A 16,863-nucleotide genomic window follows, 5' to 3' on the forward strand; every position below is an offset into this window, starting at 1 on the left:
GCCAGATTCCCAGTGAAATGCTCTCAGACAGAAAGTGCAGTGAGTTCGCTTCTTTCTTCTCTGAGAAAATCAATAATATCAGAAAGGTGATCAGCACATCCTTGAGTTGCACTGGGGTCAGACAGATCAGACCACAACCTGAGAAAGTAGTTACTATGTCTGATTTCAAAGAAATTGATGGCAAAATTTTGGAAGAAACCGTACAGCACCTTAAAACATCAACCTGCGCCCTTGACGCTCTTCCCACATCTTTCTTCAAAAGTGTGTTAAACAGCTTAGAAGCAGATCTCCTAGAAGTGGTAAATGCCTCACTTCTCTCTGGAAGTTTTCCAAACTCCTTGAAAACTGCAGTTGTCAAACCCCTCCTAAAAAAGAGTAATCTTGATAAGACTATATTAAGCAATTACAGACCGATCTCAAATCTTCCTTTCATTGGCAAGATCATTGAAAAAGTTGTTTTCAATCAGCTGAACAAATTCTTAAGCTCGAATGGATACTTTGACAATTTTCAATCTGGTTTCCGATCGCATCACAGCACAGAGACAGCGCTCATAAAGATAATTAACGATATTCGCTTAAATACTGATACAGGCAAATTATCAGTGTTGGTACTACTCGACCTCAGTGCTGCATTTGACACTGTCGATCACAACATACTTCTTGACAGGCTGGAAAACTGGGTGGGGCTTTCTGGGATAGTCCTAAAATGGTTCAGGTCATACTTAGAAGCGAGAGGTTATTATGTGAGTATAGGAGACCATAAGTCTGAGTGGACATCCATGACACGCGGAGTTCCTCAAGGCTCAATTCTTGCGCCACTCCTATTCAACCTGTACATGCTTCCAATGAGCCAAATAATGAGAAAGAACCAAATCTCTTACCACAGCTATGTAGACGACACACAGATCTACTTAGCCCTATCGCCTAACGATTACAGCCCCATTGACTCCCTGTTCCAATGCATTGATGAAGTCAACAGTTGGATGTGCCAAAACTTTCTTCAGTTAAACAAAGACAAAACTGAAGTCATTGCGTTTGGAAACAAAGATGAAGTTCTCAAGGTGAATGCATACCTTCACTCCAGAGGTCAAACAACTAAAAATCAAGTCAGGAATCTTGGTGTGTCTCTAGAGTCAGACCTTAGCTTCAGTAGTCATGTCAAATCAATAACTAAATCAGCATACTATCATCTAAAAAATATTGCAAGAATTAGATGCTTTGTTTCCAGTCAAGACTTAGAGAAAATTGTGCATGCTTTCATCACCAGCAGGGTGGATTATTGTAATGGACTCCTTACTGGCCTTCCCAAAAAGACCATAAGACAGTTGCAGCTCGTACAGAACGCTGCCGCCAGGATTCTGAGCAGAACCAGAAAATTTTAACACATCACACCAGTCCTCAGGTCTTTACACTGGCTTCCAGTCACATTTAGGATTGATTTTAAAGTATTATTACTGGTATATAAATCATTTAATGGCCTAGGACCTCAATACATTGCAGATATGCTCACTGAATATAAACCCAACAGATCACTCAGATCATTAGGATCACATCAACTAGAAATACCAAGGGTTCGCTCTAAGCAAGGAGAGTCCGCTTTTAGCTATTATGCCAGCCGCAGCTGGAACCAGCTTCCAGAAGAGATCAGGTGTGCTCCTACAGTAGCCACATTCAAATCCAGACTCAAAACACATCTGTTTAGCTTTGCATTTACTGAATGAGCACTGTGCTACTGTGCGTCCGACTGTTTGCACTGTATTTTATTTTTATTTTTTACTCTAAACTGTTTTAATTATTCTTATTTCTTTTGATTATTTTAATTTCTTCTATGTAAAGCACTTTGAATTACAATTGTGTATGAAATGTGCTATATAAATAAACTTGCCTTGCCTTGCCTTGCCACAGATTGTGGGGAATGGAGTTCATAATGTGGATGACACCGTGGGGAAGAGAACCTCTAGTGGACACCAGGAATATACAAACCAGACACTGTGACAGTCTGCACGTCTGTCACGATCTAAGTTTACAAAAGTTCATTGACTTGGAGCTAGGCTCTGCATTGGTTTTAGCCTGAAATTTATATTAACTGTGAACTTATTCCTCAAATCTAATTGGAATTTTACTCCATGATCAAAAAGGATGTTTATTCAGGGATGTTGCAGCCTACCTGATGAAATAATGTTCACCCATTTACCAAATCCCTTTGCACATAGTCTACTGTTTGCCCTTAATGTACTTTTGCAGTTTTTCTCAGTCACTTTGGTACATTTCTTGAATCATCCTTAATATATTCAAACCAGTAAATGCATTTCTCAAAATAATTCATACTAGCAGCACCACACAATGGAAGTAAGCCTGTAACCTGCTCAAAATCCTTAGTTCATCTCTCAAAAGTCAGTATTTATGTGAATGAACATACTAGTGCCATCAGAATTAATAGTACTTGTGTCATTGGTCACAACAGTCAAAATGATTAGTCATGTTGTCAATATAAAAGTGTAAAGTATTTTCAGATTTAAACTATGGCTTCGATTTATATTTATATTCTTTAAATCACAATGACATACATATACATTCATATACATATATATATAATATATATACAGTGTAAAATGCTAATTAGTACTGTATACAGTATGTATACAGTATTACAGTACAGAAAATAATGTCTGATTACACACCTGTTCTGTCTACAAACGTTTGAATGACTGAAGACACTGTTGTTCTCCCAACATCCGGCTGCACCTTTTCACCCACCTCAGTCATTGTAAGGTCATGATTGAGAACATGGTCTGCAATAGTGGCATTTCATTATAAACATGTCCACAATCTTATTTTGCCTCCGTACCCTTCCACCACACATCCTTACTCCTCTTCTTCTCCCCGGCTGTTGACCCTGTTTGTTTCCGTCTTGTTCTTCCATTATATACAAGTGTAACACTGAGTTGTGCTCTGTAAATATATGCTTGTCAAATGAAGCTTCATGAGATGCACTCTACACTCTCAGAAATAAAGGTACAGAAAAGACAAAAAAAAGGTACAAATGCTCGTCGCTGGGGTAGTACCCCCAAGGGCAACAAACTTGTACCATATTAATGGGTACAAATAAGTACCCCTACAGTTTGTGCCTTTTAGGTACAAATATGTACCTTTGAGGGTGCAAATGGCTCGTCGCTGGGGTGGTACCCCCGAGGTACAGCAATGGTACCCTTACCATAGGTACAGAGTTGTACCCTTTTATACGGTACCTTTTGAGAGACAATTTGGTACCTAAGCAATACATTTGTACCTTAATCCACTGGTACAAAAAGGTACCCAATTAGATGGTACCAATTTGTTTTCGTTAGGGGTACCACCCCAGCGACGATGCCATTGTACCTATAAAGTGGCAAACATGTCCTTGATAAATAGAAAAGAATGAGAGCAAAAGAAAGCAATGTTTTGTTTTCCCACAATCAATGATTTAAAAGAAGTTAAACTGTACAAATGAAAATACTGGAAAGAGAATAACTACCACACATCAGTCTTCGTTTGCAATACATTTTAATGAACAAAGTTTTTCACATTTAAACAACTCACTTTATGAATGCATTACTTCCTGCAGAATCACTTTATGAATGCATTACTTTGCAGTGTAAGAACAGAACATAATGCTTTTTACAGACTAAAAGCTAAAACAGAGTGTTCATTGTATGCTTAAAGGATTAGTTCACCCCAAAATTAATTTCCTAATAAATGTACTCACCCCAATGCCATCCAAAATATCCATGTCTTTCTTTCCTCAGTGGGAGAGAAATAGTTTGAGGAAAACATTTCTGGATTTTTCGTCTAACAATGGACTTCATTGGTTACCATCGTTTTTTAAAGTCCAAATCAATGCAGTTTCAAAAGTCTTTGAAGTGTTTAAACGGGCTGTACGCGATCACAGCTGAAGAAGAGGTTGTTATCTAGCGAAGCGATAGCTCATTAAAAAAAAAGAAGATAATTTATACTTTTTACCTTCAATAGGTCGGATTGAGCTGATCAACAAACGGACAGGGAACTATATCACGTTGAAAGGTCAAGCCGGCAGAAGTACCGCCCCACTGTTCACAATGCGACCGTACGTTTTCTATTATATATATATTAGTAATAGTATTCAGTGAATATGAATAGTATATGAATAACATTCTGATGAATATGAATAGTAGTTTAAATAGTATTGCCGGTGTGACCTTTCAACGTGATGACATAGTTCCCTGTCCATTTGTTGATCAGCTCAATCCGAACTTTTTTTTTTTTTATGAGCTATCGTTTCGCTAGATAACAACCTCTTCTTCAGCAGTGATCGCGTACAGCCCGTTTAAACACTTCAAAGACTTTTGAAACCGCATTGATTTGGACTCAAAAACGATGGTAACCAATTAAGTCCATTGTTAGAAGAAAAATCCAGAAATGTTTTCCTCAAAAAACAATTTCTCTCCCACTGAGGAAAGAAATGCATGGATATCTTGGACCCTGTCTACCTTCAGGGAACAGGAGCTTCGTCCCTCAAATGTGGACTTCCAGTCTTCTTGGGTGACCTAGACAATTGGGTATGGTGTGTTGTGCTCACCCTGAAGAATACAGCAAAGTAGATAGGGATGAAAACATATGTTTGGTCCAAAAAAAAAAAAAGAGATAGTGGATGGACCCCCCCACCCCCACCAAAAAAATAAATAAAAACACTAGAGTGCTAGAGATGCATACCTCTCCCATCATAATGTGATGATCCACACTCTCTTTAAAAATGATTGGCAGGAGGATTAGCGCCGCTCTGAAGTCCATTCCTAGAAGGGAATCAAGAAAAATCGATACTTTATTCATCCTGAAGGAAATTGTAGGCATCCAGTAGCTTATACACACACACAGTCACACACAATCTGATTATCATCTCAGAATGCACTTTGAATTGTCTACTGATTTGTGCGAGTACACTCATAATAAGCTATTTGTAAGTACCTGGTAGATCCTCGGTGAGCGCTTCTTCTCTGGCCTCCAAGTACTGTTTGGCTAGTGGAGATTTTCCTTGAGCCAGGGCAAGCACTTTATGAACAATCTGGTTGAAGCCATCAGTGAAGCTAATGCTCGCTGTGGAGTGGATACGACCCACCTCCTCCAACAGCTGCAGAAAGACAAAGACAATTAAGCACCTGACCATGAGGGAAAGGGGATTACAGAGTATTTTAACACGCTATGGGGAGTTGTGAGAACGCAAAGTGGAGTATAGTTCTAGACTATACTAGCTCTGTTTAAACAAACCATGTTTACAAAATCCAGACTTATTTATTTGGTCTATATAAGGTCTAGTTGTTCAGCCCGATGTTGTTCTAGGGTACATCTAACTTTTAACACTTACTCCTGAGGGTGTCTTTAAGAAAGGATATTACTTCACAGTGTCCTCAACACTCATTCCTTCAGCGATCTCCTTTTGCCTCCATGCTAAAGTTCTCTGCATTAGGTCGCGTACAATCGCAGTGTCTGGCTGCGCCTTGCTGTATTGTGTTTGTAGAATTTTAACATGACCAGCAATTGAAAATGCATCTTCCCCAAGAACATCAAGTTCCTATTGACCAAAATAGTAACAGAACAGAAAAATAAAAAAAAAAGGATCAGGCCAAGGGAGTGTAATGTGGGACAGAGACAGAGATTTGACTATTCTGTATTCTAAGAGAAAGAGGAATAAATGGCGATAAAACCGCATATCGCGCTATTGAGCCACTCAAAATTTGATTATGAATATGTAAAATATTGCAATGAGACATTTTAATTGTTTATTATTAATTAACAAGTGTTTTCGGTGTCGGCTGCCTGCAAAGATGAAGTTGACTATACTGACGTGACTTGCGATCTTCGCAGTAGTGAACGCGCCGGAGAGAAATGCACATTTCATACGGATTACATAGTTTAATTTTGTTTTGAATGGTTCTGTTTAAAAGTAGAGATTTCAAGCTTTCTGTAAATAATAGATATATTTCATATTTTTTTAAGTCTGTGAGGCGAGTATACATTATACGCTGAGTTTCTGTTCATAGATGAAAAGCTTAAGCTCCAGTTCAGGCGCAGGCGTCTCCGTGTTGTGATTATCTGCTATATTTACTTTGTATTTATTAAATCCAGGAAATTGGTTAATGAAACATTGATTAAAATTAAGATACAATTAATACAAAATGAAATAAAGACCTTAAAGAAAGGTTTTGTGCTTTCTGTTTGAGGTCACTGTGAAAGCTTTAGTCTTTTAGTGCCGCTTTCAGAGCGGTCACGTCCGTAATGGAGAACTGTCACGTCCATAACATTGTTTTTTCCACATAAACGCGAACACCAAAAATAAAAGACAAAATACTTTTTAAAAAAGACAAACCATAAGATTATGGAAAAAGTGGATGGATTTATAACGTTTTGAAAAAAAGAAGAATGGATTAAAAAAAGAAAAGAAATCCTTACCGACCTCAACTGACAACCAACCTTCTTTTTTTTTTAGGCCTAATCATCATCACCCTCCGCCCCGCCCGTTTGACAATCAAACAACAAAAATTGTTTAAATCCAACTCACTGATCGTGGCTTGGTTCTCAGAGAGTTGTTTGGACTCTCAGCGTCAGGTAGCTTGGACTTCGTTCCATGGGCAAACTTCTCTTTGATCAGTTTCACTTCATCATTTTGGACAAGCGGAGCACGTTCGGTCTTGAATTTACGTTTCAGTGACATGTGCCAGGTATGCTTATTTCAACAAAAAAAATCCAATTTACTCAAAACCACTCACTTTGGATGAACAAAGCTAGTCCCATGCTTCGTCCTTATTTATGTGTATTAGGTCTCAGGAGTTACAATGGAAGCATCCATACACCAAACGACCGTTTCACAGTTTATATGTGAAATATGACCACTCACCTGCAGCAGGTCGCGGAATTAAGGCACAAATGTGTGTCCATATACAGTAGCCTATAGGCTATATTCACCAGCTCCACTACTTCCTGAAAGTAAAACTGCATCTACCATTTACTGTCCTATACTATTGGATTAAGTGACCAGGGCAGACCTGATTAATCAATTGTACAATTGACTGGATATTAACTAATTAATTATCCCACCTCATTGGTGGAGGTCTGGAGGAAGCTTTGAGGTAAACATTTGTGCTTTCACTCAGTGACCTGCTGCAGGAAAGGGGTCACATTGTTCCAATAAACTGGGAAACGATTGGCATATGGACGCTTCCATTGTCACTCCTGAGACTTAATACACACCTATTAGGATGAAGGATAGGACTACAACAAAGCAAGCTAGAAAACAATGACAATCAAGGGCTCATTCACATGGTTTAATATTTATCATGTAGTAAATTAAGCAAAGCTACTTACATAGCCATTTCCCGTAACATCCTTCAGGAATGGGTATTTTCGGATTAATGCCTGGGCTACCTTGACATATTCTGCGTGAGTGGGATACCTACCATAGAACAGAAACAAGTAAAAGTAAATGCAGAATCGACACTGAACCTGTCGCCAATCATAATTACAAGCTATGGAAACAATACAAAGAATACAGCCAGTAGCACTTACATAGTATACATGGCAACAGTCTCATGCAATACTCTTATTATTTTGTGCCTGTATTGTGGCACTCTCTGGACCTCCTCTTTGGCATCTAGCTTTGCTTGAAGCTCTTTAGGGAATGATGGGAGGACATAAACATCGGGCAGTCTCCCAAAGGACTGAGAACTAGTTTTACAAGAAAAAATAGACAATTTACGTCTGTTAGTAAGTACTACGGTAGCCGAGAGGCCCTCACGGCCACCGTAAAGTACAATGATTTGTTTCGATTTCTTTAAAACAGGTAAGTATGAGAGCTTAATAAAAGGGAGTTGGTGTTGCAGTGTTACAGTTGAATGAAACTCAACACTTGCCTCGTAGCAGCATCAACATCTAGCACTTGGAATGTAATAGTGTGCATCTCCTCTGTGTCCATGTCCTCTGGAAGAATAAATAATAATATTTATAATAATTGCGGGGGGGAAGGGGGGGGGGGGAGAACAAGATGGAAGGAAGGTGGGAGACCTAGGGCTACCTGTGCTGTGAGTAGCCGTTACACAGCCTCTACCCATTTTGGGTTGTGTGTTGCTTTGAGTGGGACAGGCCTCTCCGTGTCCAGGCCAGAGTATGTGAGCGGTGCGGAGTGGGAGCGGAGCGAGGAGCGGAGTTGCGTGATTTTGCCAGGAGCGAGGAGCGGATTTTTTTTTATGTCGGAGCGTTGATTTTCTCTCGCTCCGAAACCGCTCCACTATCGCTCAATTACGAATCACGAGCCAGGAGGACCATACCACTGTGAGGCAACGGAGGGGGAATCAAAATGTTTATAATCATATTTTGCATTTGTTTGCATTTGTATTGTTTTCCTAGTACTTTCACAAACATTTAAATAAAGTATTATCATGAAATTCATTTTACACATGCTTTTAATGATATTTTGATCGACCCCCTCGCAATTTTCGCCTGTGCAACTCCATTATATGATGGACGATTTTATAAGTTGTTAAGCACAGTAAAGAAAGACAGAAAGATGGAGTTTTTGAAATATTACCGTGACAAAGGAGAACGCGAGTGCGGGGAGGTGATTACAACATCAAAAAATACCTTGGAATGCCCAGATTGAACACCGATCACGTCCTTCGCTTCTGGAAAGACAACTCTAATGTACTGCCACAACTTTCACAAATTGCAAGACGCGTATTTAGCATTCCCAGTGGTTCGGCCAGCGTGGAAAGGGTGTTTTCTATTGCTGGTCTGATGTCCAGCAATAATCGCATGTGCTTGGCACCTGCCACTCTGCAAAAGCTAGTTTTTCTGAAAGTAAACGCAGCACTGGAGAAGATATAGCTAGCTTTGCTAATAAAAAATATGTTCAACCAGCCAGCATTTTTTCTGTTCATAGAATTAAAATTAATATAAAAATTGGCATAAAGAGATCTATATTTTTTCGTTTGGCAATTTGTTTAACTTCATATTTTAGTTTGTGATTTATTTATTTAATTGAATGTAATGTTTTTCGTTTGATAATTTATTTAATATAATGTTTTTCGTTTGATAATTTATTTAATTTAGCCTCATTCAACTCTTATTTTTTATTTTGCTTTGTTTAAAAGTGAGCTAAAGGAATTTATTGGTTTGGGGCTGTTCAAAAATCCAATAAAGCATGAATGTTCTTCTCTTAGTACTGCGTATTCGTTTTACAGTGAGTACATGCATGCATCTTCTGATCAGAAGTTGGTGTTATTTAAAAAAAAATATATATAAATTTACCGTGGAGCGAAAACGGAGCGAGACATATTAAAGGGATACTCCACTTTTTTAGGAAATAGGCTCATTTTACAGTTCCCCCAGAGTTAAACAGTTGAGTTTTACCGTTTTCGAATCCATTCAGCCGATCTCCGGGTCTGACGGTACCAGTTTTAGCATAGCTTAGCATAGATCATTGATTCTGATGGGACCATTAGCATTTCTTTCCAAATGACCAACGAGTTTCAATATTTTTCCTATTTAAAACTTGACTCTTCTGTAGTTAAACCGTGTACTAAGATCGACGGAAAATGAAAAGTTGCGATTTTACAAGCCTATATGGCTAGGAACTACTCTCATTCCGGCGTAAGAATCAAGGAGCTGTGCGGCCGTACCATGGGTGCGGGCGTAATGATATGACGAAGCACCTGAAAATAGTCCCCAGCTCGGTAACTTCCAACATGACCGGGACTAAGTTTGTGTAGTTTTTAGGCGGCAAATTAGGTTTCCTGTGCGATTATTAGCCATGGTTCTGTGCGTAGTAAAGGGCTGTGATAGTAAGGCGAAGGTATATTCTACCGTAATGTTACACCGAATACCAACGAACAAAAATAAACTAAAAAAATCAATGGTGCTCTGAACATTGATCTAAAAACACTGATAGAATCTATCAAAAAATGGCGTGTTTGCTGAAAGCATTTTGGACCAGATGACTATAAAGAAAACACGGACAGTATGGTACAGCGTCTAAGGATACAGCCATCCCAACAATCTTCAATGTACAGACAGGTCCAAGTGCATCATCATTATCACCCATGGCTGTAAGTATACAGTGATGCGCGGGTCAATGTATAAACAACCCGCACCCGACCGACGTTTTCAACTAACCCGCCCGCAACTCGGACCGCAAAATAAAGAAAGAAAATATTGTACCTGACCCGCGTTTTTTTTTTAAGTAGCTAGTAAATGCTCATCGTAGCGTCATTGGGCCATAGACGGAAGGGTGCGCATTTGAATGCTGTATGATCGCCTAGTGTTTTTTAATAAAGGCTGATTTATTCATTTATTTCGTTTCATTTTCTTAACAATTAAGATGCTGCATGTGTTTATCCAGTCTAATCAAAGTGTGCGTCTCTCCCCCGACTTTCCCAACAAAAACCCCGCCCCCTCTCAGCAAATACATAAAACTGTCATTATATGCGTTTAAAAGTAGCCTATTAAAATGGCACAAAGGCATTGCTCAGTTCAAAAATCGGCCATTTTGTCCCGCGTCAGCTTTTATTCAAAAGTTAATAACGCGCTCAACATTCAGGTAAATAAGGATTTCCCACTGTCATCTCTGCTGCAGACTGAGCTCGTGCGTCATCCTCGCGCAGTTATTCAGCCAATAAAGTGTAGACCTGTGTATTTCATAGAACGTTGAGTCTAGTACTATATAAATTACAAAGGTTTAATTGGCATATTTCAAACGACCCGACCGACCGCGACCCGAATATCATTACAAATATTTTTGGATAACTCGTAACTCATTTTGGATCAACCCGCGCATCACTGGAAGTACTGTATAACAATTTAACTTTTTGTAAAAGCACTGCCGTTGTTATCTTCCTGTGAAATGCAATCAGTGAGTGCTAGGTTTCCTCGATCATTCGTCTTGTACAGTATATAACGTTAGTAGTTTTGTTGTAGAGTTCTGGTGAGGTAGCGTATACCCTTGTATGGTGTTCGGGTCTGTTTAGATGTTCTCTAAATCGTCTCTCACAAATGTCTCCATGCTACAAGGCACGCTCCCTGTGCAAGCAGGTTGTCACGTTGGTTTGTTGACGGCAAGTGCTTCGTCATATCATTACGCCCGCACCCATGGTACGGCCGCACAGTTCCTTGATTCTTACGCCGGAATGAGAGTAGTTCCTAGCCATATAGGCTTGTAAAATCGCAACTTTTCATTTTCCGTCGATCTTAGTACACGGTTTAACTACAGAAGAGTCAAGTTTTAAATAGGAAAAATATCGAAACTCGTTGGTCATTTGGAAAGAAATGCTAATGGTCCCATCAGAATCAATGATCTATGCTAAGCTATGCTAAAAGTGGTACCGTCAGAACCGGAGATCGGCTGAATGGATTCGAAAACGGTAAAACTCAACTGTTTAACTCTGGGGGAGCTGTAAAATGAGCCTATTTCCAAAAAAAGTGGAGTATCCCTTTAAGGACGGAGTGGGGAGCGAGCGAGGAGCGGGAAATTGTACACCCGGAGCGGAGCTTGAGCGGAGTAATTATGAAATGCTTTGAGCGTGGAGCGCAAATTCCTTCCGCTCCGCTCCGCTCACATACTCTGGTCCAGGCTCTTGCATCTGTCGTACTATTTGAAGGAACTTGGCCTGCTTTTTGAACGAGCCTTTAAATAGATGGTCTAGCATTGAGTCAGTTAAGCCCAAGTGTACCGTCTCTCCATCCACTTCATTTTCTACGGAATAAATAGCACATTTGAATTTGATCATTACTCATGCATGGGTATATACACAGTAACTGGTTGTCCACATTTCAGAAATACCCAGATTTCATTTGTACCGTAGAGCAGTGTTTCTCAAATATTGGTACATGTACCCCTAGGGATACTTTGGAGTATGTGAATATTTTGCAAAAAATACTAATTTAAAAATATATCATGCATAATACCTACAATAATTATACTATGATAATGAATTAAGTGATGGATTCTACATTTGAAATATAGCATTTAAATTTTTTTTGTTTAACCCTCTGGGCTTCTTCATTTATGTGTTACACTTGGCTATTCAATAATATTTTCTTATTATTATTTAGAATTTCTTAAAGATTATGATACTTTGCATTAATTATATAATTATGAGCTATATTTTCCATTAGAATTAATATATATATATATATATATATATATATATATACAAACAGTTTTGTTACTCAATATTTGATAATTAAAAAAGCGAACAAAATAAGGGATGGATAGTGATAATTCAAAACACTTTATACAGACATTTAACAATTAATTGGTATTTTATTCATTTAAATTCTATAAATGGTAATAAATCTTCAAAAAACGTTTTGACTGGGGTTGGTGTGTTACTGCACTCTTGATGTTTTAGAGCGCCACCCCTTCATTGCTGTACACTTTTTTCGTATTTCCCATTCATTTCCTATGGTCGGTCATTTTTGCACGAAGGAAGCTAAGTGTGACTATTTTTTTACGACTCTTTAACATATCTGAATCATCTCCTTGATTTTTTTTGTGTTCACATAGGTAATATAACAAAAGTCACCAAGTTTCATCCCCCTCTGATGAAGCAAAAAAATAATTTCAAAACGTAAACGTTTTCGTGCACAAAGAAGCCCAGAGGGTTAAAAAAACTGTTTAGTAAATATTCTTCCTCTTTATATATATAAAAAAATTCTACCAAAAATGTTTTGCACTAGATATGGGGATACTTGGCTTAAAAAAGCAATTCAAAGGGGGTACAATGTTGAAAAAGGTTTGAGAAACACTGCTGTAGAGAAGACCCAGGAATTTTAACGTACACAACATAGCCGCCATCTTCTAATGTTAAACTGTGTTACACAGTTCCACGTGCACAAATGGAATCGAACATCATCCAACGTCTTCAACTTATAAATATACAATACCCGTACACTAAACACTTACATAATTGATTATCTACATAGCTGCATCACTATTTAACTTTTCAGTTGAGTTTGTTGGCTGTATGATGGACTCGAGCTAGCTAACGATAGCTGTAGCCAACTCTAAGCTAACTGGTATAGCTAAGGTCAGCTAACGTTATGCTTTTTTCTTTACAATATTTACAACTAGCTACATGTAACGAACGTTAGTGGTAACTTAGAAATAAGTCCCGATATAATGTTAGTTTGATCTAACTGTAGCTAACGTGCAGCCAACTTTAATCAGCGGGCCGCAAGTGTCACTTTCAAATGTACGTTAGCTAACGACAGTATTACTCACCTCTGAATTTCTGCACTTCAACTTCGGTCATAGTTAAGCCACCTTCTAATAATATTTGGATCAGCTCATCTGAGGATAAAGTTGGCAAGGCCATTGTTGAGCTGTCAAGCGTCAGCCTCCAGCGACTGCCGTGCCGAGTCGAGTGAAAGAAAGAGGCGTGACCACTGACCTAGAAGGCGCGAATAACGGCGCGAAAAAACACCCAGTCATAATATTAGACAGACCAACAACAGGACAATTTTAACTATTTTCGCCATCTTATTCATCACTAAATTCACTTATGAGAACATTTTAGTCGAGAAAATAACTGTTTAGATTTCGAATATAGGCAGTCTTGTGAAAATGTATGCCGAATTGACAATTTGCTTCAAAGTTTTCGGAGTTGAGAAGCTCCATGTGAGGCGACAGCCAGCAGGCACCTGCCCCGGCCGCTAGCTCGTCGCTCGGCCAGTCCTGCTCAGAGACCCCGCTGTGAGCTGGAGGTCTCTCAAACCGGTCTCGTAAATAAGAGGCTTTTATTTCGTTTGTTTCGCTTGTTTACATGCTGTTCATGTAAACACTCAAATTCCATTCATGCCATTGATGTACATCCAAGTTCACTCGACTATACTCATGACGTCACATACATAACGTACTCACTATCAGTGAAACAGCACGAAATAAACTCATAACACAGAATTAATGAATAAAGGAAAACAAAACATGCAGAATAACACTATACTCGGTACTTTATCTCCGCATTTTATCTCTGCATAACTCGCGGCGCGCTAATCACACCACCTTTGCTAACAATGTGCGCAGCACAGATCGTAACAGTAACACTATAAACAGTTTACAGACTCAACAGTCTCATATACATAGGAAACAATACAGTTAACAGTCCTTCTTATGAAGATCTAAAACAATGATGGTGTGCATGTTATACATTCGTTACCTGTAAAGGATGATAATGAAAAAGTTCAAGCGATGTGACGTGACTGAGCGTTGCTTTATCCTGAATGAAACGTATCGCGAGAACTCCTTCTCTAAAAGCACGCAATGACGCGCCCACGCCCGCACAACCAAGCACACACATCATCCATCTGAACTATAATACTTATTGAATTAATTCGAACCAATAGTGCTTATTATAGAACCCAAAATATATGCAACAATTATTTAAATGAAAACAATCATGATAATAATTATAACAATCGAGTAGAAATCTATAAATAATCCCTTAGCAGAAACAAATGAAAATACTAACTAAAACTGATAGTGATCATAATTATGCACTTATCACAGAGGATTATTCAGCATACCACATTTACAAATTAGGACAAAGGCTCTATCAGTCTTAGAAAAGGCACGCAAGTAGCTGCTACCCCAGAGGATTGTGTACCCTGTAAAGTACTTCTTAGTACCCCACAGGAAGTGTACCCTTTGACTTGAATAAGGTACTTTTTTGTACCCTACAGGATTTGTACCCGAAAGGTACTTCTAAGTACCCCATGGGAACACAATAGGACCTTTAATGGTACATTTGTGAATGTTGTACCTTAACTATTACTTTATATGACAATGTACCTTTTCAAATGGTACATATATGTACCTTTCACCATGCATATTTCATTGTGTACCCCTTTTCTTTGGAAAGGTACTTTTTGGTACTCAGCTGGATACATGTTTGTTCCTTTGCAGGCACATTTGTGAAATTTGTACCTTAAAGTACTTAATTGTACCGTCACTGTACCTTTATTTCCGAGAGTGTGTGTGAGTTTTTTCTGGTGATCATACACTATGTGTGCTCCGGGCGCGCGCCCTTGGGTCTCTGGTGTCGGATCTCAGCATGCACGGCGTTTTGCACTGGGTTCCCGTAGCGTCTTCGACGCAGTACGAGAGAACTCTCGTAAGAGAACGTACTCGGTTATTAACGTAACCTCGGTTCTCTCTAGAAGAGGAACGAGTACTGTGTCTCTGTGCCTTAAAGTCCTTGTGAACCGGAAGTTGCACGGCCGGATGAAAACGCTAAATTATCAAAATTGACAGAGTGTGTTAAAGATATAAAAGATTGGATGATGCGTAATTTTCTTCTATTAAATCCAGACTAGACAGGGGTACTACTTATCGGTTCAAAAAACCGCCCACAAAACCTCTCACAATACAACTTTAACATAGTAGGATGTCCTGCTACTTTATCCTCTACAGTAAAAGACCTGGGTGTCATACTAGACAGACACTGCAACCTGTCTTTTAAAAATCATATTTCATATGTTACAAAAACTGCCTTTTTCCACCGTAGAAACATTGCTAAGCTACGTAACATGCTATCAGTTTCTGATGCAGAAAAGTTAGTTCATGCATTTATGACCTCGAGACTAGATTACTGTAATGCTTTATTAGCTGGTTGTCCTGCATCCTCAATAAACAAGCTACAGTTAGTCCAAAATGCAGCCGCTAGAGTTCTTACTAGATCAAGAAAATATGATCGTATAACACCGATCTTATCATCACTACATTGGTTACCTATAAAGTTCCGTATTAATTATAAGGTATTGTTATTGACTTATAAAGCCCTTAACGGCTTAGCTCCAGTCTATTTAACGGATCTTCTATCGCCCTATAATCCATCGCGCTCTTTAAGATCGCTAAATTCGAGGCTTTTGGTTATACCTAGGATATCTAAGTCCACCAAAGGAGGGAGAGCATTTTCACATTTAGCTCCAAAACTCTGGAATAGCCTTCCTGATACTGTTCGTTGCTCAGACTCGCTCTCCCAGTTCAAAACTAGATTAAAAACGCATCTCTTCAGCCAGGCATTCATATAAATGTTTTAATCTTACAGTTAAATCCGGCCTCTAGTTCATAACCGCCAGAGGAGAACTGGCCCCCGACTGAGCCTGGGTTCTCCAAAGTTTTTTTTTTTCTCCATTAGGTCAGCGGATGGAGTTTTAGGTCACCATTAGGTCAGCTGATGGAGTTTTAGGTCACCATTAGGTCACCATTGGGTCACCTGATGGAGTTTTTCATTTCCTTGCCACTGTTGCCTTTGGCTTGCTCAGTTGGGGATATTCAATTTAATGAATCAATCAATAATACTATTGATTAGCATTACCAAACATGGACGTTTTATTATTATTTTAATTTAATACTGTGAAGCTGCTTTGGTACAATCTGTATTGTGAAAAGCGCTATACAAATATTCTTGACTTGACTCAGTGTTGTGACGTATTTCCGAGAGAAACGGAATACTAAATGAGGAAAAATAGTGGGCGTGGCTTTTTTTTCCAACTAGCACCTGATTGGATCTAGAAAAGTAGGTTTCATTCAGCCTGTCTACTGTCAGTTGGAGGGGCGTGGTTACGGATGTTAAGCAGACACCAAAACCGTCAAACCTACGTCATCAGGGAAGGTCCTCCAATGCAGAGGAGAGGCATTTTCAGATTTTGATTAAAGATTACGAAGCCAAAAAAAATTGTGGGGATTGACTTGCATGGATGAATTGTTCACCACAAAACGATAAATTTAGGCAAACAAAGTAAATATGGATAATTTTGATTTCATGTGGACTTTAAAAAAGATGACCCATTTTTTTATTTATT

General features: G+C 38.8%; 1 protein-coding gene and 1 long non-coding RNA gene across 3 annotated transcripts; both read right to left on the bottom strand.

The window, feature by feature from the left end:
* Positions 1-4,356: 4,356 nt before the first annotated feature.
* LOC307008488 (sterile alpha motif domain-containing protein 3-like) lies at positions 4,357-8,155 on the bottom strand. Of its 2 annotated transcripts, XM_079631284.1 has the most exons (8): positions 8,081-8,155; positions 7,920-7,986; positions 7,576-7,734; positions 7,375-7,462; positions 6,572-6,736; positions 4,981-5,143; positions 4,729-4,808; positions 4,357-4,595 (listed from the first exon to the last, which is right to left on the bottom strand). In XM_079631284.1, the coding sequence occupies exons 1-8, from the start codon at positions 8,115-8,117 to the stop codon at positions 4,563-4,565; spliced, it is 792 nt and encodes a 263-aa protein (XP_079487410.1). In that variant the 5' UTR covers positions 8,118-8,155; the 3' UTR covers positions 4,357-4,562. The 2 variants fall into 2 exon arrangements, with proteins under 2 accessions (XP_079487410.1, XP_079487411.1); XM_079631285.1 differs by lacking the exons at positions 4,357-4,595; positions 4,729-4,808 and adding an exon at positions 5,378-5,584 and having other exon boundaries at positions 5,006-5,143.
* Positions 8,156-11,623: 3,468 nt separating this feature from the next.
* On the bottom strand, positions 11,624-15,026 carry LOC307008244. Its single transcript, XR_013799785.1, has 3 exons — positions 14,217-15,026; positions 13,283-13,451; positions 11,624-11,752 (listed from the first exon to the last, which is right to left on the bottom strand). It is a non-coding gene; the product is annotated as an uncharacterized lncRNA (long non-coding RNA).
* Between the last annotated feature and the right edge of the window lie 1,837 nt (positions 15,027-16,863).

This window comes from Phoxinus phoxinus (assembly GCF_949152265.1).
Source record: "Phoxinus phoxinus genome assembly, chromosome: 12".
Lineage (NCBI taxonomy): Eukaryota > Metazoa > Chordata > Actinopteri > Cypriniformes > Leuciscidae > Phoxinus > Phoxinus phoxinus.